The sequence below is a fragment of the Nothobranchius furzeri genome, chromosome 4 (genome assembly GCF_043380555.1).
Source record: "Nothobranchius furzeri strain GRZ-AD chromosome 4, NfurGRZ-RIMD1, whole genome shotgun sequence".
Classification (NCBI taxonomy): Eukaryota; Metazoa; Chordata; class Actinopteri; order Cyprinodontiformes; family Nothobranchiidae; genus Nothobranchius; species Nothobranchius furzeri.
In genome coordinates, this window is record NC_091744.1 from 17,778,706 (window position 1) to 17,804,396 (window position 25,691).

Below are 25,691 nucleotides of genomic sequence, written 5' to 3' on the forward strand. Positions count from 1 at the left end.
CATGTGTACACACACACACGTTAGCTTGTGACAGGTAAGTATTAGCCTCGATAGTAGTTGTGTCAACTTCATTGCGTATTTCTATATTTTGAATATATCCCTTCACTGCACACCGTAACCCTTTTTGCCTCAGTCTGGATGATATTGCTTAGAAATTGCTCCAAAAGATGTTGCTCACACACATTTGTCTAATTCTTTCCATCGTGGAAATCTGCCACACTGGTCAGTGTTTGACCACGTGTTTGTCAGGCTTAGCAACAGTAACTAAGGGGGGTGGAGCTTGGCGAAAGACTAATTGCAACATCATGCATCATTTCAGAAGTCCACACAAAATAAGCATGGAGAAAGACAGCTGTATTTTTCAATAAAAGTCTGTGGTTCATTCTCTGTTCTGTTTACATCAGCTACAGGGATTTTAACAGGAAACATTGTACATTTTCCTGCATGTGACTTTTATTTTGAAAGTTTCCGGATGGTTTACACTGCTTTTGTGTTTGACCAACACATTCTTACACCCAAAGACCAAGTGTCAATATATGACAATTTGGGATGTCCCAGCCTGTCAGGAGATGATGATCAGGGACACACTGATGAAGCACCGTCCCAGAGCATTGGTATCCGACGCCGGTGGTGAGACGGTGAGTTCACGACTTGTGAACTACTTAACCTGCCCTTCACCCCAATCCTAACCTTAATGCCACAGTTACTGACCTTAAGGTTAGGATTGGGCCTTTAATTTATTTATCTTAAAGTTGTTATTTTATTTTATTTTATTAGTTTTTTCGTTTTTATTGGAGGTGGAATGTTAATTAGTAACAACAACTCTCAGATTTTGTGGATTGTTTTCTGCCTTAATGCTCACTGACAGAAGCAGGGCTGCCAAGTGGTCCCTTCGACCACCACCAGCAGGCAAAGAGGTTGAAGTGTCTTGCCCAAGGACACAACAACTGTGACTGACAGGGCAGGTTTTACTCCTCTGCCACCAAAGCCCTGAAGACTAAATTTTCAGTTAAATAAAAGAGAATATTAAATATAAAATTAGATTTACAGGTGCAAATAGAATCAAAAGAACAATTAGTGTGTGTGGAGGAAAGGTACAAAAGACAAACAAATCAATGGATTTAATATTTCATGCATAGTGGAATGCCCAGTTATGAAAGACATGTCTAATCAGCTCAGTGTGGGAGGTTTGCCACCTTTAGTTACAGCAAAGTACCCTCAAGTTGATGCCAACTGGCTTGATTTAGATCCGGTCCTAAAGCAACTGGTCAGATTAAACTTTATCCTTAAATTTTAGTCCTTTGCCTCTTAGTTTCCAATTTTATCAAACAACTTCACTGACTTTTCTGTGTGGCCTCCATCAGCATCCAGCTCATCCTATTTATGGTCACACCTTGTCACTGTAGCAGTGCATGGATGAGCCGCAACTTGGTCAAAGATGGTTAACTGGATTATTTCTGTTCTGGGAGAATACAGCCACATATTACGACTTACTGCAAAACTCTTCAACCCATTAGATTCATCCACATCCTGTTTTAATTCTTAAAGGTTTTAATAAGCGATGTTTTAAAAAATGTCCAATTTTGGTTTTGAGATAATTTCGGATTTGGTTCTATATTTTGGCCGTATGAGTTGGGTTCTGTTCAAAATCTGACCAGTTCAGAGTCAATATAGGACAACATAACTACTCAAGACTGTGTGTGTGTGTGTGTGTGTGTGTGTGTGTGTGTGTGTGTGTGTGTGTGTGTGTGTATAAACAGCTTGAGATTGGTCATTTCCACGATGAGAGCTGTGTACAGCTGCAACGTGATAGATGTGATTACTTTGATATTCCATATAAATATGAATTATCATTCTTCTTACTGGTCTTTGAATATTTGGTTTAATATGAACTTAGGTTCTTTGGACTGCCAGGGAAACACACACACTTCATAATAATGCAGAAAGAGTCAAGAATATAGTTTATAAAAATGAATTAATACTATACTTCTAAACTAATGATGACATAGAACACATTATGATGGGTGATGGTTGGACAGGATAACTGAGACAATGAATGAAATGATGGAATGTAAGCTTGGATGTTATGTAGCAAAACCTAATTAAGTATCTGAGAAATGTGTGATGTCTGGGTTGTAAAATCAGTCTGACTGTATGGTTTAACAAGCTATCAATTATTCATAAAACCACCCAACGCCATTGTGCAGATCTACGAACCCCTGTGTGATGGAAGCTCTCTGTGGTCCGGATGAAAGGCAGCCAGGTTGGTGCGTGTTGTGTTCCCGACAGAAAAGACTAGAAACAGTGTGAATGCTGTGAAAACATCATTGTAAAATGCTTCTTTTTATTTTTGATGAAACCGGAGCTCGTGCTCTTATTTTGAAAGGCACACTTGCCTTTCTCAACAACTTCCGGTTAGCTTAACGTGTGCACTCGTTTTTTTTCTAACGTATGAAAGGAAGCTGATATATGCTGAATACGTTCAGATTAATATAAGAGACTAACAGCAAGCAAAACTTGTTTTCTCCCCTCCCATTCGGAGCTACAAGCAGGCAAAGTGGTTAGTAGACTTTGTAACCTTTATTTGTGATTTATGTGTTATATTTATGTAAACATATTGTTTATTCTGTCGGTTTGTAGTTCTACGGTGGTTTATGGTGCTGCATGATGCTAGCTTTGCTAGTCAATAACGGCACAAATAAAGAACGCCATCTGTAAAAAGAACTGGAGTCCTCGCGTGCTTCGATGGGCGGCATAGTAGAACACTTCACCACGCAAAGGAAAGGTGAAGACTCCATATGAAGAGCGAAGTGTGCCAAACCGTTGAGGACGTCGGGTAGAGGAGCAGTCTGCAGTTGAAGATACATCGTGTCATCTGGTGAACGTTGTGTTGAGAAGATTAAAGAAGCAGTATGGACAAAGCTTAAAAGGTGGACACGTTAAAGTAAACGGGTCAGAAGTAGCATAAAGATCCAGAACTGCCATGAACTTTTCATCACACATTCCATCGTGTACATCTTAAAGGAGCAGCGAAGCTTCCCTTCCACTTGGCTACACTGCAAGAGCTAAGTAACTTTATAGGCAAATCCACTCATCAAGTAATTTGATTAGGAAAAAATATATATAAATAAATAATAATGTTAAGGGTTTATTCTCTAGGTTATGCATATAATTGCATTGTGTTTGCATTAAGATTGTGTGGAGGTTGCTGGTAATTGTATCACAGGAGATTCTTATTTGTGTTTCTGCCAAATGTGCTGTTAACATTTATTTTAAGTTGTTTACATAAGAGTTTAGACACAAGTTAAGCTCAAGTTAACGGCAGAAAATTGTTCAACCTTTATCTGTTTACTGAAATTCATTTTATTCCTTTAGTTTACAACTCTAGTACATTTATAGGCTTAAAAGTACACAGTCAGTATGTCACAAAGGGGTGATATTGAAAATATATGTACTTCACAAGAGAAAGCTGATATTAATGAGCAAGTAGAAGCAACTACAAAGGAAATGCAAGCTCAGGTTGAGTCACATAAGCAAGCTAGTGAGACGGTCACATCAACTGCACTAGACTCACTGTCTCAAACTAAAGATCTCCCACATTCTGCATGCATTAGGAAAAGTGAACGCAAACGAACGCTCACTGAAAAAGGACAAGCTTTAGCAGATGATCGACTGAAGGATCTGAAGGCACAGTTCAACAGAGCTTATGAGCGGTGGAAGCACAAAATAAATGGACTGAAAAAGGCCATAAAGTACAATGATAATTCTGAGCTAACGGAGATCGTGAGTAAAATAAATACAACCCAAGTTGAGATAGATAATATTTATCTTAAAATAAGAGATACTGTACATCCAGATCATCCAAATTCAGAAATCCGCAGAATCAACGATACCTGCCAATCGCTCACCAAGGTTGCAAATAAAAAGGCACAGAAGTTTCTCATCAATGATGGTACAGAAGTATCATCCTGGCCCGATGTGGAGTCTGTGTTTGAAGCTACAACATCTAATGTCTCTTTATCTTCAGGAAAGACCAGACATTCAAAGGAGTATTCGTACAGGTCACAAGATGCTAGACAAGCTGCAGCAGAAGCAGCTGCCACAGAGGAAGTCCTAAAAATAATGAAAGCTCAACATGACTGTGAAGAAGAAATCTGGAGACTTGAGCAGGCAGATCAAGTGTTGGCAGCTGAAAAAGAAGCAGAGGAAATTAGGCAGAAAGCTGAAAATGAGGCTGAGAATGCAAGGAAAAGAGCTCAGTTTATTGCAGAAAGTGCAGCTAGAAAGATGAAGGTTGAGGAGAAGAAGAAAGAAGTTGAACGATTAGAGGAACTTAAAAGGCTTAACGCAGCAAAGGCAAGGCTGAAAGTGTATTCTGAAATTGTTCATAGTGACGATGAAGAAGATCATCTGTTGCCACCTCCTCTACCACAAAATCCAGCACTTTCTCAACCTCTTAGCTCACAAGAAAGGCATCCTCAAATCCTTCCAGCAAACCAATCCGTAGCTCAACAACCATACCAGGTTACAGTCACTAAAAGCTTTACTCCTCATTCACCAATCTATACCTCAGTATCTGTGCCACAAGCATCTTCATTTAATAAACCAACTGTGAACTATCAGCCCAATCCCATTCAAACAGTTACATCAAACAACCCAAATGACACAACCAATGAATTGGTTAAAACATTAGCGGAAGCTATCGCTGCAAATCGAATCCCAATTCCTGAACCTGCTGTTTTCACTGGAGACCCCCTGAAGTACACTGATTGGAAACTTTCTTTTTCCACTTTAATTAATCAGAAAAACCTTCCAAACCAAGAAAAACTGTTCTTCTTACGCAAGTATGTTGGCGGTGCAGCAAAAAGAGCTATAGAAGGTCATTTTCTGGTTGGTTCAGAAACAGCTTATAATGCTGCCTGGAATGTGCTCGAAGACAGGTTTGGCAATCCTTTCCTGATTGGCAAGGCATATCGTGATAAAATACATTCATGGCACAAAATTGGCCCAAAGGAAACTGTGGAGCTCCGTGAGTTTGCAGATTTTCTGAGCAGTGTGGAATCAGCCATGCCATATGTACAAGGATTACAAGTTCTGAATGACTGTACGGAAAATCAAAAAATAGCACAAAAACTACCAGACTGGTTGAGCTCACGGTGGAACAGAGCAGTCGTTACTTTCCAGGATGAAATCGGTGCATTTCCTGACTTTAAGTACTTCGTCTCATTCCTCAACAAAGAGGCTCGCATTGCTTGCCACCCTGTTACATCTTGGCAGGCTATGAATCTAAAGGGAGAGAAATCAAGGTCAAGCGAGCAAGACATAAGAGGATCTCCAAAAGATAAAGTTGGTGCTAAGACATTCACTACAAACACAAGTGAAAGGATAGATAAGAAGTGTCTTTACTGCAAAAGGCCACATCACACTCTCCATAAATGTCGCAAGTTCATCGAAAAACCACTTGATGAAAGAGTCAAGTTTGTACGGGAAGAGAAACTCTGTTTTGGTTGCCTTGAGAATGGACATCACTCCAAGGTCTGTAAGTCTAGAAGTACATGTGACACGTGTAAAAAACCTCACCCAACGTGCTTACATCAAAATCGTGAAAAAAGGGAACAGAAGCAAGAAAATAATCCAAAACAAACTCATTCAACTGAAAATGACAAGGATGGGTCTGAACAAGATCAACCGAGGGTAAACAACCAAGACAAAGACAAGTGTTTTAAACCAAAGCAAACACTTGAGTCAGATGGAGCTACTTCTCTAAGGATTATTCAAGAAAGGGGCGGAACTCTCACTTCACCAATTGTTCCAGTCTATGTGTCCTCATTGACTCAACCAGACAAGGAAATACTAGTGTATGCTCTGCTCGATTCTCAGAGCGACACTACGTTCATCTTGAAGGATGTAGCCGACACACTGGATGCCAAGAAAGATCCAGTAAAGCTCAAGGTGTCAACAATAACATCAAGAACAAAGGTTGTATCCAGTGAAAGGTTGACTGGTCTGGAAGTGAGAGGCTTGAAATCTGAAGTTAAGATCAAGCTTCCAGTAAGCTACACCAGGGAGTATATACCGGCTAACAGAGCTCATATTCCCACAAGTGAAACCGCAATGTCCTGGCCTCACTTAGAACATCTTGCAGAGGAGATGTCGCAAGAATTAGATTGTGAGGTAGGTTTGCTAATTGGTTATAACTGTTCTCAGGCTCTGGCTCCAAGAGAAGTCATCCATGGAAGTGAAAATGAACCCTTTGCACTCAAGTCTGTGCTGGGTTGGAGCATTGTCGGGTATAACAGTACTGTCAATGATTATGAAGATGAAATAGGTGTAAGTCACCATATCATTGCTAAGCAAGTCATACCACTTACAATGCCTTCCTCTGAACTCAAGTCAGAAGTCCACTTTTCTGCTAGAACCCAAGTTAAAGAAGTTATCTCCCCATCAGACATGAAAAAGGTTTTTGAGTCAGACTTCTCTGAAAGAAAGGGTGGAGAAGCTCCAATATCACAAGAAGACTTGCGGTCCCTTGCAATACTGAAAGAAAGTATAAAGCAGAAGCAGGATGGACACTACCAGATCAACGCACTAAGCCAAGAGGAAGAAGTCAAAGGGAACAAGTCAACTTGCCTCCAAAGGCTAAGCCCATTCTTGGACAGACTGGGTATCTTGAGGATGGGAGGACGGTTGACCCAAGCCGCACTTCATCCACATGTCAGACACCCAGCCATTCTTCCTAAAGGACATCATGTCTCTCGTCTCATACTCAAGCACTGTCATGAGAAGGTGTGTCATCAAGGTCGTGGAATGACAATCAATGAAGTTCGTGCGAATGGCTTCTGGATCCTTGGGTGTAATGGTGAAGTCTCTTCCTTTATCTTCAAGTGCGTAAAGTGCAGGAAGTTCAGAAGGTCTAACCAAGAACAAAAAATGGCCGATCTTCCCCCTGAGAGAATGGAAAGTACACCTCCGTTCACGTACAGTGGAATGGACTGTTTTGGTCCATTCTACGTCAGAGAAGGAAGGAAAGAGCTAAAGAAATATGGGCTCATATTTACATGTATGTGCTCAAGAGCCATCCACTTAGAAGTATTGGATGACCTTTCTTCTGATGCCTTCCTGAATGCATTGCGATGTTTCATTGCAATAAGAGGCAATGTGAGACAACTTCAAAGTGATCAAGGTACCAATTTTGTAGGTGCGACAAATGAGTTCCAAAACATGATGAAAGGACTACCAGAGGAACGTGTGAAAGAACTTGGATGCAGCTTTGTGATGAATCCTCCTGCTTCCAGTCACATGGGCGGCGTCTGGGAGAGGCAGATCCGCACTGTAAGGAGTATCCTCACCTCTATCCTCGACCAATCTGCAAGTCGATTTGACAGCTCATCACTGAGGACATACTTATATGAGGTGATGGCTATAGTGAATAGTCGACCTTTGACCACTGTCCATCTCAATGATCCATCAGGCCCGGAACCTCTGACCCCCAATCATATCCTCACAATGAAATCTTCAGTCATCATGCCCCCGCCTGGTGAGTTTGTGAAGGAAGATTTATATCTTCAGAAAAGATGGAGGAGGGTTCAATTTCTATCAAATGAGTTCTGGACCAGGTGGAAAAGGGAGTATTTGCTCAATTTACAACAAAGAAGAAAATGGACTACTGAGAGACGGAATGCTAAAGTAAATGACATTGTCTTGCTGTTGGACGACAACCTGCCAAGAAACCAGTGGAAGTTGGCAAGGATAGTGGAAGTCTTCCCAGCTGCAGACAACAGGGTTAGAAAGGTCAAGCTGTTAGTTAGTAACACATTTTTGGACAACAGAGGCAAGCACACAACCCAGCCACTTTATTTAGAGAGAGCCATACATAAAACAGTGCTATTACTTGAAGCAGAGTAAAGGGTTATCTTAAGAAGGTGCCTTTGTTTACTGTTGGTAGTTTTTTTTTGTTGTTTAACAAGTTATTGTATATAGTTTAAATGAATCACTTTGTGTGATTGGTGGGAGTGTGAATGCTGTGAAAACATCATTGTAAAATGCTTCTTTTTATTTTTGATGAAACCGGAGCTCGTGCTCTTATTTTGAAAGGCACACTTGCCTTTCTCAACAACTTCCGGTTAGCTTAACGTGTGCACTCATTTTTTTTCTAACGTATGAAAGGAAGCTGATATATGCTGAATACGTTCAGATTAATATAAGAGACTAACAGCAAGCAAAACTTGTTTTCTCCCCTCCCATTCGGAGCTACAAGCAGGCAAAGTGGTTAGTAGACTTTGTAACCTTTATTTGTGATTTATGTGTTATATTTATGTAAACATATTGTTTATTCTGTCGGTTTGTAGTTCTACGGTGGTTTATGGTGCTGCATGATGCTAGCTTTGCTAGTCAATAACGGCACAAATAAAGAACGCCATCTGTAAAAAGAACTGGAGTCCTCGCGTGCTTCGATGGGCGGCATAAACAGGTTCAGCGTTTACTCAACTGTATTCATATTCAGTCCACCATTACATTACACTTCTTTTTTTCCTTTTTCTCACTCTCTCTTCTCCACTCTCCTCTTAGTCACAGAGCCCCCTACTGGTCATGGATATCTCTTCGCACTCAGTCCCCACTTAAAGTTATCCTTCACTTATTTAGCAGTATCTGTAAACACATCTCTCCTCTTTCTCGCAGAATCCTACTACCTCAGTACTAACAACTTATCAATACAACATCATCTTATTTGCACGTAACAAAATCAGGAAGTGGACCTTTGCCTAAAGACATTTCTATTATGCTTGCTGAACATATTTCACACCAAAAATCCTGTATAGTTAACTGTGCATTTGAACTTAAGGTACGGTTATTTTTATTTATTATTTTTTTAACCTTAGCAACTTAACTACCATAAGTAGTAAACAACTTTACAATTAAATGATAAATGACCCGCACTTGTATAGCGCCTCTCAGAGTCAGGACTCCAAAGCGCTTTACACTACAGTGTATCATTCATCGGCTGTGTCTCAATTCAGGGTCTGCATCCTTCGAAGGACCCAGCCTACTCGGCCGACGTGGGCTGGGTCCTCCGTCGGCCGGGTAGACCAGATGTTAACGGCTGTGAATTTGGACAGGCCTAGCCTTCAAGAATTCCCGCCCCTCCCTCGGCGAACGTTCCGTCGCCTAGCAACCGTGGAACCGCTGAGCAGAAGGGAGAAAGAACTTTAAACGATGGAGCTCAAAGTTTTATTTAGCTTTTTAATCATTTCCTTGACTGTTGGAGAGCTAATTCAGAGAAAATACTTTCGACAAGCTGAGCCTGAGCAAAGATGTGATAATAGTTTTTAATACTTTCTAAGGGTCTTAATTTGACCAAAACCGATTTATCACCTTTTAAGACTTTTCAAGACCCAGCGGATACCCTCTAGTAAACAATTCTCATTTGTAAACAAAAATAAAATTCAAGTTTAATGCAGAACTGATTTTATTTAGATATTTCATTTATATGTACATGTTTAATCTTTATTAACCATTTTTTTCTAGCAAAGTAAAAAGCTGTCAAAGTTCTCCCTTCTCTCCTGTGCCCTCTGCTGCTCTGCCTCCCTCTGCAGCCTCATGTCCTCCCTGATCAGCTCCAGAAGCTGGTCATCGCTGTCACCTTCCCCTGGATGCCTATTTTCTCCAGAATAGTCTTAACAAACATGTAAGAAAAGAAACAGGAAGAGAAAAGAGGACAACGGGTTATTCCTTTCATGTTTTCGCAGAAAAAAAATAAACTGAAACCAGTTTTTAAAATATGAGTTGTTATTGTACCTCCATGCCACAGCTGCCGAATACTTTGCTCCAGTGATCATGTGGTCCATCTCCGCCCTAAGCTTAATAAATTCCCTGGTTTTGTCTTTTGTTCCTAAAATACAAACTCCTATTAAAATCAGGGGGAAAACGTAGCGGGAGAAGTACGACACCGAGTGCGGCCGAACATACGAGCCGAGACCGCAATACAAGCACTTTTACTGTAACATTTCTAACTAAAATAACGTTCATGTATCACAAAAAGTCCTTAACCTAACAGTTTTCAAGTTTATACTGACATTTATATGCGAAATCCTCTCCAACAGCTCCCGCTTCGCTGTCCGCCATTGTTTTTAAGTTTTTCTGCCGGCGGCCCGCAAGGCATCTTGGGAAATGCTACCTATTGAAGGATACACCCGACCCATCCTTCATTCAGGCGAAAAGAAGGCCGCATTCGTCAACCGCATTTGAAGGAGTCTTCGAATTGGGACAGGCCGAGTCGCGGCGCTGTGACGTAACCGGCCGACGAATCCGGCCGACGTAGGATGCAGACCCTGAATTGAGACACAGCCATCCATTCACACACACATTCACACACTGATGGTGATGAGCTACAATGTAGCCACAGCTGCCCTGGGGCGCACTGACAGACGCGAGGCTGCCGAGCACAGGCACCACCAGTCCCTCCGACCACCACCAGCAGGCAACGTGGGTTAAGTGTCTTGCCCAAGGACACAACAGCAGAGTTCTCTGTCCGGAGCCGGGATCGAACCTGCAACCTTCCGATTACTGGACAACCCGCTCAACCTGTTGAGCTACTGCTGCCCCAGTTAAGTAAAGTAACTGCATCTTTAAGAAACTTGAACACTGTCGTGTTCGGCAATAATGAAGAATGAAACACCTCAGAAGTTAACCGTGTTTAATGTGTAATAATCCTCCATACAAAAAACAATGGCTTCTCTCTCTCAGTCTGTCTCTGTGGCACGTGCCCCGTACGGTGGCCTGTTAGGCACACATCATGACATCTCCCCCTCACGAAACTAGCATTAATAAAACACCATTAATAGAACACTTTAACACTCAACTCTTCTGGTACTAACCTTATTCTTGAAACGAGCATACCAAAACCTTTTCTTTCTTTTTTTTCGTACGATACATAACTCGAATCTAACACTTATTCAAATAACATTCAGTAAGTCAGAACGATGGCATTCCACAACATGTTTTTTCTTTTTTTTCTCTTCTTCTTTTGAACTAATACAGTGTTACTCTCTGTACCTATGAGGGACTCTTATCGGTCTACCCCTGCTGGTCACATGCACTACCTTCCTTGGTGTAGCATGCTGTGGTGGTTCTTCAGTTTTAACCGTTTGTCCTGAATCCAGCACACTTTGGTCACCCGGAACAGCTCGAGGTGGGCTGCTGGGCTGTTTGGCTGGTGTGCCCACTGGTTGCATTTCCTGTGGTGCGGTGTCATCTGGAACAGGTTGTAGGTGTCTCCTGTTTCTGCGTGTTACTGTCCCATTGTCCATTTTCACAATATATGAACGTGGCTGATCGCATTTGCTAAGGACCCTTGCTGAAGTTTTCCACTCCTTTTCTCCATCCAACTTTACTCTGACGTTCTGTCCAGGAAATAACTCAGGTAGAGGTCGAGCTGAGTGATGTCGGTCATGGAAGTACCTGTAGGATGATTTAGTTTGGGTGTCCTTCTGCAGAATGTCTTGTTTATTCTCAGGTTTGCTCCGCATTTTGTCTCTGAGCATTGGTAGCGTTGTTCTAATGTGTCTTCCCGTCATGATCTTTGCTGGGCTCACTCCCGTTGCAGTACTTGGGGTCGCTCTGTAACTCATCAGAGCCAAATGTGGGTCTGCTTGCTTTAGGATGTGTTTTGCTGTCTGAACAGCACGTTCTGCAGCACCATTTGCTTGGGGAAAATGTGGGCTTGAGGTTATGTGATTGAATCCATACTCCCCACAGAACTGCTTGAACTCATCTGAAGTGAATTGTGTTGCGTTGTCGCTGACCAACTCCAGTGGTATGCCCCATCGTACAAACATACTTTTCAATCGGCCAATGACCTGTCTGCTCGTGGTGCTTGGCAGGCGGCCAATTTCGATGTCTCTGGAATAGTAGTCAGTCACAATCAGGTAATTTTGCTTCTCGAACTCACACAGGTCAGCTGCAATCCGCTGCCAGGGTCCATCTGGTAGGGGTGAAGTGAGCAGCGGCTCATGTCTTTGTGAAGGCTTGTTTTGAATGCAGAACTTGCATGTATTTACAACCTGTGCGATATCTTTGCTGATGCGAGGCCACCACACCGACATTTTTGCTCTGGCTCTGCACTTTGTTAACTCTTGATGTCCCTCGTGAATGCGGTTCAAAACGTCGGGCCTCAGAGCTGCAGGGATGACTAGTCTGTCCTGATACAATACTAGTCCATCAACCTCTGAGAGTTGTGATCGTGCTGGAAAATAGCCATGCAATGCAAGATGTAGTGAGTGTTTTGGTGGCCAACCCTTGTGTATGAGGCTGATGACTCTTGTTAACTCCTCATCCTGTTGTGTTGCTGATCTGATTTCTTCCAGCCTTTGTGGCGACGCCGGCGCATTTGACAGAATAGATTGTAGATAAACTTGTACCTCTTTGCACGTGCTGTCGATGCTGTCATCCGAGTTGTTCAGCGGGTTCCTAGAGAGGGCATCCGCGATGACCATTTGTTTGCCCGGCACGTGCTCTGCCACCACCTGAAACCTCAGAAGACGCATTAGTAGTCTTTGCACTCTGGGTGGAGCCTTGTCCAAGTCGTATGTGTTTATCAAAGGAACTAATGGTTTGTGATCTGTTTGCAGCCGAAAACTGTCCATGCCTTGAACATAACGTGCAAACCTCTCACAGGCCCACACCCCAGCTAAACACTCTTTTTCTATTTGTGAGTATCTCTTCTCTGTGTCTGTTAGTGTGCGGGAACAGAAAGCTACAGGCTTTAACTTGTCCTCATGAACCTGCAGTAATGTCGCTCCTAAGCCAAAACTGCTGGCATCTGCACTGACAACAGTCTCACGGTTTGGGTCGTAGTACACAAGTGCTGGTGCTGACACAAGCATGGCCTTTACCTCTCTGAAAGCTTGTTCTTGTGCATGGTCCCAAATCCATCTGTTGTCTTTCTTGAGCAGCTCAGTGATCGCATGCAGCTTGGATGAGAGATCTGGAATAAACCGGCCCACATAATTGATGAGGCCCAGCACCTGGCGAAGTTCTTCCACATTTGTAGGGCTTGGCATGTTGGTGATGGCCTTGACTTTGTCTGGGTCTGGTCTCATTCCCTCAGCACTGATGATGTGTCCAAAGTATCGTATTTCTGGCTTGGCAAAATGGCACTTTTGCTTGTTCAGTTTAAGCCCACTTGCTTTGATTGTTTTCAGGACTCTGCTCAGACGTTCATTGTGTTCTTCTTTTGATGCTCCAAAAACCAGTATATCATCCATCACTACCACTACTCCATCATGGCCGCTCAGTAGTTCTGACATCAGTCTCTGAAAAATTTCGGGTGCGGACGTAATCCCAAAGGGTAGACGCTTGAAGCAGAACCTTCCCAATGGCGTGATGAAAGTAGTAAGTTTTCTGCTACTCTCTTCCAAAGGGATCTGCCAAAACCCACACGACGCGTCCAATGTTGAGAATATTTTGGCTCCTGCGAGCTTGGGGGCTATATCCTCCAGAGTAGGTAGCATGTACCTTTCACGTTTGACTGCACTGTTTAAACGTTTTAGGTCGACACATATCCTGACTCTTTCCCTGTTCTTCTTTTCAACAGGTACCATCGGGGCACACCAATCAGTGGGTTCTGTGACCTCCTCAATTATTCCACTTTCAAGCATGCGCTTTATCTCAGCCTCAACTTTAGGCAAAAGGGGAAAGGGTACTCTTCTTGGTGTTGTTAGAGAATAGGGATCAGCATTAGCTTTCAGTTCAATTTTCACTGGGTCACATTTGAGCAGACCAACATCCCCAAAAACATCCTCCAACAGTTCTGTGTTTAAGCCGTTGACACGTTTGACTAGACCCATCTTCCTTGCTACGCTCCCACTTAAAAGATTGTGTGCATAGGGTCCAGTGATAACTGTAATCCAAAATTTGTATTTCTGCCCTTTATGCTGGCTTGAGGCCAAGAACTTCCCTGTACAATGCACCTTTCCTCCTGGGCTTGTGATGTAAGGTGATTTTCTCTGTGTGACCAGACGGGGGCAGTGTTGTAGCTTGTGAAATTCACTCTGTGACATAACCGTGATGTCGGCTCCGGTGTCTATTTTGAACTCTACGGTGCTGCCGTTCACAGGTAAGTTTATCAGCCACTCTTCATCTCTGCTAAACTGCTCAATGACGTCTTTACCTATGGCTCCCAGGAAAAACTGGTCATCCGTGTCCATTTCTCTGGGCACGGTTGACACTTCTTTCAGTGTTTTTGTAAAACATGCCACTTCAAAATGTCCGACTCTGTTGCACCTTCTGCATCTTTTGTTTCTAGCAGGACATGGCTGCTTTTTTCCATGTTGCTTTTTACATCGCGTGCAGCTCGTAGTGCTCCGCTCCCAGTCCTCAGCTCTCCCTCGCTGGCTGTATGCAGCTGCCTTCCTGTCATGAGGCTGCCGTCCGCCTCGGTTAACTGCATCCAACGCACAGTCAGCTCGCATGCTATTGTCTTGCTGTTTTATCTGTTCATTCTGTCTAGCTATTTGGATCGCTTTTTCTAGTGTGAGGTTAGCTTCTAGCTGTAGTTTCTGAGATACCTCACTGTCTGATATGCCGATCACTATTCTGTCTCTGATTTGTTCGTCTTTCATGCCTCCAAATTCACAGTACTGAGCCAGTTCGTATAAACTTCTCATGAACGCCTCTACTGATTCGTCCGGCTTCTGGACTCGCTTGTAAAAACACGCCCGGTCATGAATCACATTTCGTTTCGGTACAAAATGGTCACTGAACTTTTGCATTACTTTGGAGTAATCCAGCTTCGAGTTAATTCCGGCTCCTCCCTCTTCATCCTCGTCGTCTCTTTCCTCCTCGCTGTCAGTAAATACGAATGAATCATATATGGCTTCTGCGTCCTTACCCATGGCGTAGAGAAGGGTATTTACTTGAACCTCGCCGCTGTCCTTGTCGAGCTTTGAAGCTATTCTGTAGCGGTCGAAGCGGCGGCGCCATATTGTCCATTCCGCTGGCCGTGAAAAATCAAATTGTTCTGGTGGTCCGAACTTAGCCATGTCTCTTCATGCAGGTATGGATTCGCCCACTTCTGACACCATGTCGTGTTCGGCAATAATGAAGAATGAAACACCTCAGAAGTTAACCGTGTTTAATGTGTAATAATCCTCCATACAAAAAACAATGGCTTCTCTCTCTCAGTCTGTCTCTGTGGCACGTGCCCCGTACGGTGGCCTGTTAGGCACACATCATGACAAACACTGAAACTAGTACTGAACTTGATTAGCATTGTTATGGACCTTTTAAGCTTATGTCAACTTATGTCATTAGTCTTTGGTCCAAGCAAGTAACTGCCTCTGTCTATTAGAAATGGAATGCATACTTGGAGTCCCAGTTGCGACCGTCTCTCTCTCCCTTCCCCACATGGAAGGGTTTACGTACCCGCACGCTGTCACCCACTGAATGCCGGGGCAGTTTTGCACCCCTCTTAATGTCAGTGTAGCGTTTACTCCTGGTTTGCTGGCAAGCGACTCTGGCCAAGACATCCTCATGCTGTACCAGGCCCTCAGACCGTGGCAAGACAATTAGCTTCGTTCTCATAGGCCTCCCTCTGAGACGCTGGAACGGAGATATTCCAGTTGTGGCATGAGCTGTAGCACGGCAACTATGTAATATCTCAGTCAGCACAACCTTCCATGGCCTCTGAGCCACCTGCGCGACTTGAACACAGTCCTTCAGCACTCTGGTAAATCTTTCAACACAGCCGTTAGCTTGAGGGTGGTACACACTTGTCTTAATGTGCTTAACCCTCTGGGGTCCAGGGTGTAATTTGCCGTTACCTGGACTTTATGAATTTATACTTATTTTTTATATTTGGACATAAAGGGGTTGCATATTAGACCTTAAATCACTCAAAAACATAAAATCCGAATTGGAAAAAAGTTGTTTATTTTACTGTGAAACCAACAAACATTTAAGACAAATGTTTTTTTTTTATAATTTAGAATGGTAATCTAGACTGTACGTTTATAAAAAAAATATGAATAAATATAGCAAATAACACATTAAAAAAAATTATTAGCCCTTTGGGGTCCAGGGTGTAAATCACTGTTTTTGACTCATTTTGGTTTTTCTTTTGTATTTTCTAAAAAAAAAACAATAAATATTGCCTTATGGGGTATCATTTTTTTCAGGACAACCTGGACTATCTGAATTTATACTTATTTTATTAATTTTGCAATAATCTACATGCATTTTGGAGTGGGGAGTGGCTCGGTCTCACACCGTGGAGATCGAGATCTGACAGCTGCGCGGCGCCGCCCACTCCTCTTGTTGGATCTCCGAGGAGCTGCATCTCTACCTTCATCCTCTACCTCATCATGACCCAACTCTTCTATGAGGAAGGATGGATCTGCCACATCGTCATCAACATCCTCGCCATCTGCCTCAGACTCCGGCTGTGAGTCTCCGTCCACTTCCTCTGCTTCCAGTTCAAAAAACAGCCGTAGCTTACTATCTGAAATGCCTGGTGGACATTTATCCTTCTCATCATCCTTTATATAAGAGTAATAAAAGCCTACTAAACTCCAGAGCCAATGTATCTGTCAGGATCGCTCCAAAATATGGAGTTTGTTGTTTGCTGTTACTCCGTTCGCGCCACTCCTTTCCCCACGAAGCGGCTCCTTTTTGCACACATCTCGTTACTCGTGCTGCCTTCCTCTCTCTCTCAGCTACATAATGATACTTTTTATCAACTGAATATGTGAGACTTCCACCAACAGCAAAAGGATCTCATGTTTTTGTGGAATTTTTATGTTCACAAGCACATTACCTCTCACGGATTACTAAACTGCTGTTTTGACAAGTTATCAGATTGTCTTAAAATAGGTCGTTTTTTAGTTTTGTAGAACTCTGCTTTTACGTTGCCTATTAACAAAATTTAAAAACTGGGGTGTAGTTTAATAATAATTAAAGTTGAATTGAAACCGAAACTCAGGGAGGCGGAGTCTTGCTGCTACAGCGTCCCAAACCAGACCTGTCCAAAAGACGCGGAAACGCGTCCATGGACCCCAGAGGGTTAATGTCCCTCTCCTTCAGGAAATCGGTGAAGGCAGATTAAGTAAATTGTGGTCCATTATCTGTCGTGGGCTCACAGGGATTTCCCTCATGTGCAAAGAAGGAAGACAAGAATTTGATAACAGTGTCCGTGGTAGCCGATGAATCGAGGTTTACTTCTGGCCACTTGCTGAAATAATCCACCATGGTGATGGCAAATCTGCTGTCCTGCGGTCCACGTTTGAAAGGCCCCACAATGTCAACAGCCACATGCTGAAAGGGCCCATCAGGAAACTGAACTGGCTGCAAGGGAGCAGGAGCAGTTTTAGCTGTTTTATCACAGGCTTGACAGATGAGCATGATGACAGAACTGCCTGAACATGTGTATCCATATATGGCCACCAGTAATGCTCTCTGAGGCGCTGTTTTGTGTGAACCATGCCCTGGTGGCCTTCATGTGCAAGATGTACCATCCTGTCTTGCAGAGACTGTGGGAACACCAGGCGTGTACCATGAAAAACCAATGGAGATTCCACAGCGAGTTCCTGTCACACAGGGAAATAGATTTGTAGTTCCTCGGGCAGAGACTTTTTCACCTTAGGCCAGCCCGAATGAACCACCTGTCTCAGAACAGACAAAGTAGGGCAGTCCTCACACTCCGCTTTAAAATCCACTAGCGGCATTGCCATCAGGGGAGGAGAAACTTCAGCAATCTCCAGCAGAAGGCCCAGTCCTGCATCCATTTCCCCGTTTGAGTCCTTCAGGAACACACATGAGAGGCAGTCTGCCATGACATTCTGAGCACCAGGATGGTACTCCACGTCACTGAAAGCACAGTAACCTCGCTGACCAATGTGCGATTCTCATGCCTGCTCTGTTCATTCCTTTGGTGCTGAGGAGAGTAGTCAGAGCTTGTTGGTGAGAACGATGCTTGAATCTGCGGCCCCACACATACGTGCGCCATCTCTCTACGGCCCAGATACAGGCCAATGCTTCCTTTTCTGTAGTGGAGTACTTTCTCTCTGTGGAAGATAGTGTCCAAGAAGAAAATGCCACTACTCTTTCCACCTGATCTGGGTGCAATTGTGTCAAAACAGCTCCCAGCCCGTAGTCCGATGCATCCGTAGTATTAAAAGCAGGAAAGTTTGGATCATAAACAGAAAGTGCAGGACTTTTTAGAAGGAGCTTCTTCAGTGTAATGAACCTCTCCTGTGCAGCCTCGTTCCACTCGAGTTCAACTTTGGTGTCTGTTTTCAGCAACTGTCGCAGGGGCTCCACCAGTGTAGCATAATCTGGAATCAATTTACTGAACCAGGATGTCAATCCCAGAAATGAACATAGCGCAACCATGTCTGTAGGAACAGAAGCATCAGCAATAGCTATAAGGTGATCATGGCTCGGCTGCAGACCATCCTTCGAGATGACATGTCCAGGGAATCTAATGTGGGACTGGCAGAAAGAATACATCTCACTGTTGATCTGCAAGCCAGCATCTCTGAGACATTGAAGAACAGCTTGCAGGTGTGTGTCATGTGTCTCGTTTGAGGTTCCATAGACAATGATGTCATCCAAGTAGTTTTGAACACCAGGCAAATCTTTCAGTACTGTTTGTATCATTTTCTGGAAAGCCGATGGTGCAGATGCCAGGCCAAATGGAACACGTGTGAAGAGGAACAACCCATCATGTGTGGTGAAAGCAGTCAGCTTGCGACTCTCTGGATGCAAAGGTAACTGATGGTAAGCTGAGCTCAGGTCAATCTGGCTGTAGTGAGTGGCACCTGCTCATGCAGAAAACAGATCCTCCATATGAGGAAGAGGGTAGCAGTCTGTGACGATACTCTTATTAGGTTAACGAAGGTCAACACACAGTCTCAACCCACCTTTGCGCTTCTGTGCCACGACCAGGGGACTCACCCATTCTGCTGCATCGATTCTTTCAAGGACACCTGCTTCGAGCAAGCGTGCAAGTTCTGCAGACACCTCCGCACATACACTTAATGGCAGGCATCACAGCTTTTGCCGTACATGTTGCACAGTGTCATTGACTTGTGTAACATTAGTAATTTACATTTAATTAAAGACCGTAAGAAATTAAAATTTCATATCGAGTATGAAATCCATCCTACGGACCACTTGTTTATTTAATCAGAAGATTGGAACTTTTTAATGCAGGGATTTAGATAACACTTTGTATTAACTGAGAGACAAGAGAAGAGAGAGAGACCTTCAAACGTTTAAGATGATTTATTTCTAAATAATTTTAAACAATTTAAACAAGACTAACTCTAATAATGATGGATGTTTAATGATGGATGTTCTGTTTGAGTGAGGTGTGAGATTGTTGGTGTATGTGAATGAGTGTTATTCAGAACTCTCGTATCTGGAGAGACGAGTCTGAGTGGGAGATGATGTTTTGCTCCTATCTGATCAGAGTTTGACCAGGGTAGTCATAAACACATGAGATGCCATTTTGTCGCATCCACATACCTTTAGAATGAGACCTCCGTACAGATGCAGATGCCAGGTCCACAGACCCTCCTCTGGTACTGGAGCTGATGAAACAGCGTTGACATACGACAAACCAGTCTTTGGATAGTCTCCAGGTAAAATCGACAGGTGGTTCACAGCGTCAAAAGGGGACCCTCCTTGGGTCAGCGAGTTCAGCTTTTATTCTGAAAGGAACCGTTGCTTGGTTGGTAAAAACAACAGAATTTTCCCAGCTTGGTGGTTCTCAGCTTAAAAAGAGAAGTACAGATGGTCGGTCCAATACTTCGCTTAGCATGCTGTGAACTCAGTGAGATCTTGAGAGCTGAACTTAAGATGGCGTTGGAACTAGTTTTATTAATCTGGATGTTTTGAATTCTGGTCGAATATAAGCTGGCAGATTTATAAACACCACAGAGACTCTGCCACACTTTAGACTAGGAAGGTCCTGATTGGCTCAACAACAGCAATGTGTCATGCGGTTGTTTACCTTACATGTGTCAGTGTCTCAAGTGAACTAGATTAAGTCATATTACTTATTAAAAACATATTAATCATAACTGTGATTTCACAGATCGGTCACATTGTATTATTGACTAACAGTTGTTTTGATTAGCTTTATTAAAATAGAGTTGTTTGATTTAATAAAAGAAAAGAGTCTCTTTGTCTTCTTTCTTCTTTTGCTGGAAAGTAAACAGTTTAGAAGCAAATGCATGACCTTGTGGCTGTCTCATGCACTCTAGCGCTGTGTCAGAAGCAACTGTGGGAAGAGGTTAAATAACCTTGAGGAAACAGCTCCTTCATCACGTTACACTTGTGAATTCTTTCACACATCCAAGCTGAGTAGATTGAGCAGGATCCACCTTATTGACCTTAGAGCTCAGGTTAGCAGAATCATCTGTAGTTGCATCTCTGTTGCGGTCCACTTGTCCTCTAATGATGCTGACGTTCAGTGCTTTATTGAGGTCCAGGCCTAGCAGTGGTGAGCCAGCCCTGACAATGTAGAAAGAAGCTGGAACTTTTCCTTTCAGTGCATGCAGCGCAACTGATGCTGCCAGGCAACCGATCACAGCCAGCTCGTCCTTAGCATATGTGACTAGCTTGACTTTAGGCTGTTCAAGTGCACAGTCTGCAAAGTATTGTCTGTAAACAGTTTCTATCAACATCGACACTGAAGCTCCAGTATCTATGATCATCTCTATAGTCTGGTAATGTCCTTGTGAGGATTAAATGTCGACAGTGCAAGTGATTTTGTCCTGAATAGCTGCCATCGCTTTAGATTCCTGCACGCACAAAACAGCCAATTCTGGAACCACTATTTCTCTTACTTCACTGACTGATGACTTACACACCTTGGCAAAATGTTCTTTTTTACCACAGTTGTTGCATTTTGAGGATGCAGCTGGACAGGTTGTATCATTTGCTAAGTGCCTGCTGGAGCCACACTTGAAGCATTTTCATTGCTGTGGCTGTTGCTTTGTACTCGCCTGTTTGCACTGGTCTGGAGGAGAGCCTTTAGCGGGGTGAGGTCCCCTCTTCTGGCGAGAGTGAAATCTTTCCGCTCCAACAGCTTGAACTGGAGCAGACTGAAACGGGCTGGGTGTAGAAAGCAGAGTAGAATTTTTAACTGCGGCCTCCACCTGACCTGCAATTATTAGTGCCTTGTCCAGTGTGAGGTCCTCCTCCAGAAGCAGTCTATCCTTCACAGCGCTGAGTAGAGCATTGGAGATTAACTGGTCTATTATCATTTCACTCTCCATTTGTCCAAAGTTGCAAGTGGAAGCCAACACTCTCAGCGCCACCACATATTGAGACACTGTTTCATCCGCCCGTTGAACACGCTATCAGAACGTGTGGCAGCATGCCACGATGTTCACCTTAGGCACAAAGTGCTTCTCAAGTGCCTCCATAGCATGAGCATATGTATCCCCTTGACCGGGTAACGTGTAGAATACCCGTTGGTAGAGGTGTGAATCTTCACTTGTCTCCCGATTCGATTCGATTACGATTATTGGGTCAACGATTCAATTCGATTCGATATCCCGATGCATCACGATGCATCACAATTATTTCATATTGATTTGTTTTCATCGATAAATAGAAGATGTCAGATAATTGCTTTTTATTTTTTTTATCAAAAACATAAGTGACACAACCTGCCATCCCTCAAAAGCTCTCCATTCACAACAGGTTAGGACAAAACATTTTAAACATTTAAAAAGATTTAACAAAGTAAAACAATCTGTTTCCTCGTTCAACACCACGCCTCAGGCTGAGAAAAACACGCTTTGCAAAAACTCACAAAATCTAAAAAAGTACTGAAAACCTACAAGGCACATAATGTAATAATAAAATACTTAATGGGTTCATATATGAGTGTTTAATATCTCTGAGCAACTTTAGAGTCAAATATTTATGCCACAGTTCAAGGGTGTCAGAAATAACACCAAATGAAATGTTTGACTTAGTTTATTTTATTTGAACCCAGTGGTTCGTTTCTGAAATGTTGGAGAATGAATCAAGTTCTGTTTGATGCAGAAAATAATAAAACACAAAACAAATTCTACACGTCCAATAATATTTAAAATGTGTGTTTTATTCTTCCTGATAATAACACCAGCAGAAGGCTGTGGGCTGGATTAGGATTAAATTACCCAGCTGATGGATCTCCTTCACTAACCAGCTAACTACAAACCTTTCCACTAACCTGTCCTGTGTGACCCTCGCCATGTGACCCTCATGTCCATGTGACCCTCACCATGTGACCCTCATGTCCATGCTGTCTCTGGAGGAGCAGATAGGAGACAAGACCTCCTGTAACTTAAAATGAACCAAAGCTTCCTCCCAGTTTCTCTTTAAGCTGAATTTAACATCAGTTTATCATCGTGGAACAAGAACTTCTATCTTCTATTTCTCTCAACTTTTAACATCTCTGTGTCCCTAAATCAAAGAGACAGACGATCACGCTGCAGCCGCCGTCATTGACCCCGCCCCCTCCCCAAGACCGAATCTCCCAGCATCACAACACTCGGTCTGACTGAGCGCTTCCAGGATAAACAATAATTAAATTATGAAAATAATAACGCGTGTTTGGAGCATCGGTTTGGAGGAGCCTCCTCCAATCCTCTCTCTTGTGAGCAGTGTCTCTCTATCTCTGTCGCTGATCGAGCGAGCGGAGCGCACCGCATGACAATCCGCTCAATTAACATAATTCACGGCCCAAATCCAACAGAACCGGTCGGGCTGATTTGGTTCCGTTTCGGTCCCAGGTTACAACTCTAGCGCTCAGCCCTGCAGTACCACATTAAGGTGGAACCACTTGGTAAATGTGGAGGACGCTCACTCTGACAGATTCGGATGGTGCGCTGGTGCCGCCATTAAAACAACAAAACTACATTCCACTATAATCGATTATGGCGTACTCTTCTACGATGCAGAATCGTTTATGTCCGCATCCCGATGCATCGATTATTTGATTATTTTCCTCAGCTCTACCCGTTGGCCTTCCGGGCCCAAACAGTGTAGCAGAACAGCACGTTTCCTCACGTCAGGCCATACATATCCCGTAGTAATAATTACTAGCATGTAGTTGTCGAATATTTTCCGCCATGTTGTCAATGGAATCGGCGGCTCACCCACATGAGGAAGAAAAGACGGTGGACTCGGAACTGATGCGCTCATTCAGGTTGGGCATCGTTTGATTTTGAATTTCGATTCTAGTTCCTATCAATTCCCGATCCCGATTCTTTCAAGACATGCCAGCTAACCACAGGTCCTACTTGATGAAATAATCTTAACTTCAACATGAATTTTAATTCTATGAACAAAACATCACCTTCATTTAGACAAAAACATGTTTTGGAGATAAAAAAGAAAAAGATTTGCAGCACAACCAGTGTGTTTGTTTCTGACCACAACCAACGTCTGGAACATCAACATATATACTGGACAATGCGTGAACATAGGCTCCAATAATACGTTTTTAAGCCAAAACGGGAGGTGGCCACTACCGCCATTTTGACCGTGTCACAGGTTCCGCCAAGCCCAGACAATTCCAAAAAAGGGAAGAGAGGTGGAGCTGAGGGTGGGGCTGTAAGGCTGGGATCAAATGATGACACCCGTCGAACTGAAGCGATGTAGCTACAAGCTAACCCGAAGCTAACGCGGAGGTGGGAGCTAAGTTAACGGAGGTAGCAACCTAGCTACAACCAGAGTTAACTGCACAACACCAGAGCTTCTGAGTCACAGATACGCCGGGCTGACCGCTGGGTAAAACCGGGTGGAAAACATCGGTTTCCATCCGAGAGCTCCGCAAGCCGGCAGCCCGCGCCGCAGACAGGCGATCAGAGATGTGCCGAGCTGCGGGGAGGGGAGAACCGGGTGGAACACAGAGGTCTCCCGAGAGCTCCACAAGCCGGCAGTCGCGGTGATCAGAGATGCGCTGAGCTGTAAATGCACTGAGTTTTACCCTAAATTCATGGTTAAACAGTAAATGTTAAAATCTAAACTCAGCTACTGCAAGAGCGGCAGTGACCTAAAATACATCAATGTAATTTTACTTACCGAAAAAAATGAAGTGGTGCCTCCTTGGATGCTCTATTAGTGCAATTAATACCACAGCAAGTCATTTTGTCCAACAGTTGCACAAATAATATCCAAAAAGAATACACAAATGCTACAACTAATGAATTGAGTTGAGAGACTGAAAATCGCAGAAAGGTTTTCAGGCGAGGCCGAGGCTCAGACTGAGGCCTCTCCCCGGAGCTAGCTCTGTGGTCACATGGGTCTGAGGCTCATTAATTATTCAGATCTTTAGGCTTTTAATACACTTAAACAGAAGAGTGACAACCCCCCCCCCCCAGAGTTGTCATGAGTGTAAACTAGATCTATTAAACCAAAAACATGCTTTGGTACCAGGCTGTAAACATGTTTATTTCTGCAGTGAAATTGGTATTTTTAACATGGGAGTCAATGAGGATTTGCTCGCTTCTGACACCAGCCCCAGTGGATGAAGGTGGTACTGCAATTTTTGTCACTTCCATGTTGGCTTCAATTTCATACCAGTATTATGGGGGCTTGGTCTGGAAGAATCATCTGGTATGAGAGGCTAAATGTCTCCAACATATCCAGAAACGTCCAGCTGTTTTCAGCTAAAAAGAACTACACCTCCATGCTGCGGCAGCCATTCAGTCAGAACAGAAAGTGAAACGTCTGATGACGTCGCCGCCTCCTCTGATGACGTCCCCGACGTCGGCTCGTCTGAGGACGTCGCCGCCTCCTCCTCTGAAGTCGGCTCGCCCGATGACGTCGCCGCCTCCTCCTCTGAAGTCGGCTCGCCCAATGACGTCGCCGCCTCCTCCTCTGAAGTCGGCTCGTCCGATGACGTTGCCGCCTCTTCCTCTGAAGTCGGCTCGTCTGATGACATCGCCGCCTCTTCCTCTGAAGTCGGCTCGTCTGATGACGCCTCCCAAGTCGGCTCGTCTGATGACGTCGCCGCCTGTTCCTCTGAAGTCGGCTCGTCTGATGATGTCGCCTCCCAAGTCGGCTCGTCTGATGACGTCGCCGCCTGTTCCTCTGAAGTCGGCTCGTCTGATGATGTCGCCTCCCAAGTCGGCTCGTCTGATGACGTCGCCGCCCAAGTCGTCTGATGACGTCGCCGCCTCTTCCTCTGAAGTCGGCTCGTCTGATGACGTCGCCTCCCAAGTCGGCTCGTCTGATGACGTCGCCGCCTCTTCCTCTGAAGTCGGCTCGTCTGATGACGTAGCCTCCCAAGTCGGCTCGTCTGATGACGTCGCCGCCTCTTCCTCTGAAGTCGGCTCGTCTGATGACGTCGCTGCCTCCCCCTCTGAAGTCGGCTCGTCTGATGACGTCGCCGCCTCCTCTGAAGTCGGCTCGTCAGATGACGTCGCCTCCTCCTCTGAAGTCGGCTCGTCTGATGACGTCGCCTCCTCCTCTGAAGTCGGCTCGTCTGATGACGTCGCCTCCTCCTCCTCTGAAGTCGGCTCATCTGATGACGTCGCCTCCTCCTCCTCTGAAGTCAGCTCGTCTGATGACGTCGCCTCCTCCTCCTCTGAAGTCGGCTCGTCTGATGACGTCGCCTCCTCCTCCTCTGAAGTCGGCTTGTCCGAAGTCGGCTCGTCTGACGTCGCCTCGTCTGACGTCACTCTCTGCAC

The 25,691-nt window shown here is 44.1% G+C and overlaps 1 protein-coding gene across 2 annotated transcripts; it reads left to right on the top strand.

Annotated features, from left to right (window-relative positions):
- Positions 1-1,091: 1,091 nt before the first annotated feature.
- Positions 1,092-8,432, top strand: LOC107373139 (uncharacterized). 2 transcript variants are annotated; one of them, XR_008563862.2, is made up of 2 exons: positions 1,092-8,268; positions 8,349-8,432. XR_008563862.2 is itself a non-coding variant. In XM_054743786.2 (2 exons), the coding sequence occupies exon 2, from the start codon at positions 3,421-3,423 to the stop codon at positions 7,903-7,905; it is 4,485 nt and encodes a 1,494-aa protein (XP_054599761.1). In that variant the 5' UTR covers positions 1,092-2,560; positions 2,641-3,420; the 3' UTR covers positions 7,906-8,432. The 2 variants fall into 2 exon arrangements, 1 of the variants encoding a protein (XP_054599761.1); XM_054743786.2 differs by having other exon boundaries at positions 1,092-2,560; positions 2,641-8,432.
- Positions 8,433-25,691: the final 17,259 nt, after the last annotated feature.

Excerpts from the sequence above, each read along its gene's own strand:
- LOC107373139 (XM_054743786.2), top strand. The coding sequence starts at position 3,421 with ATGTCACAAAGGGGTGATATTGAAAATATATGTACTTCACAAGAGAAA.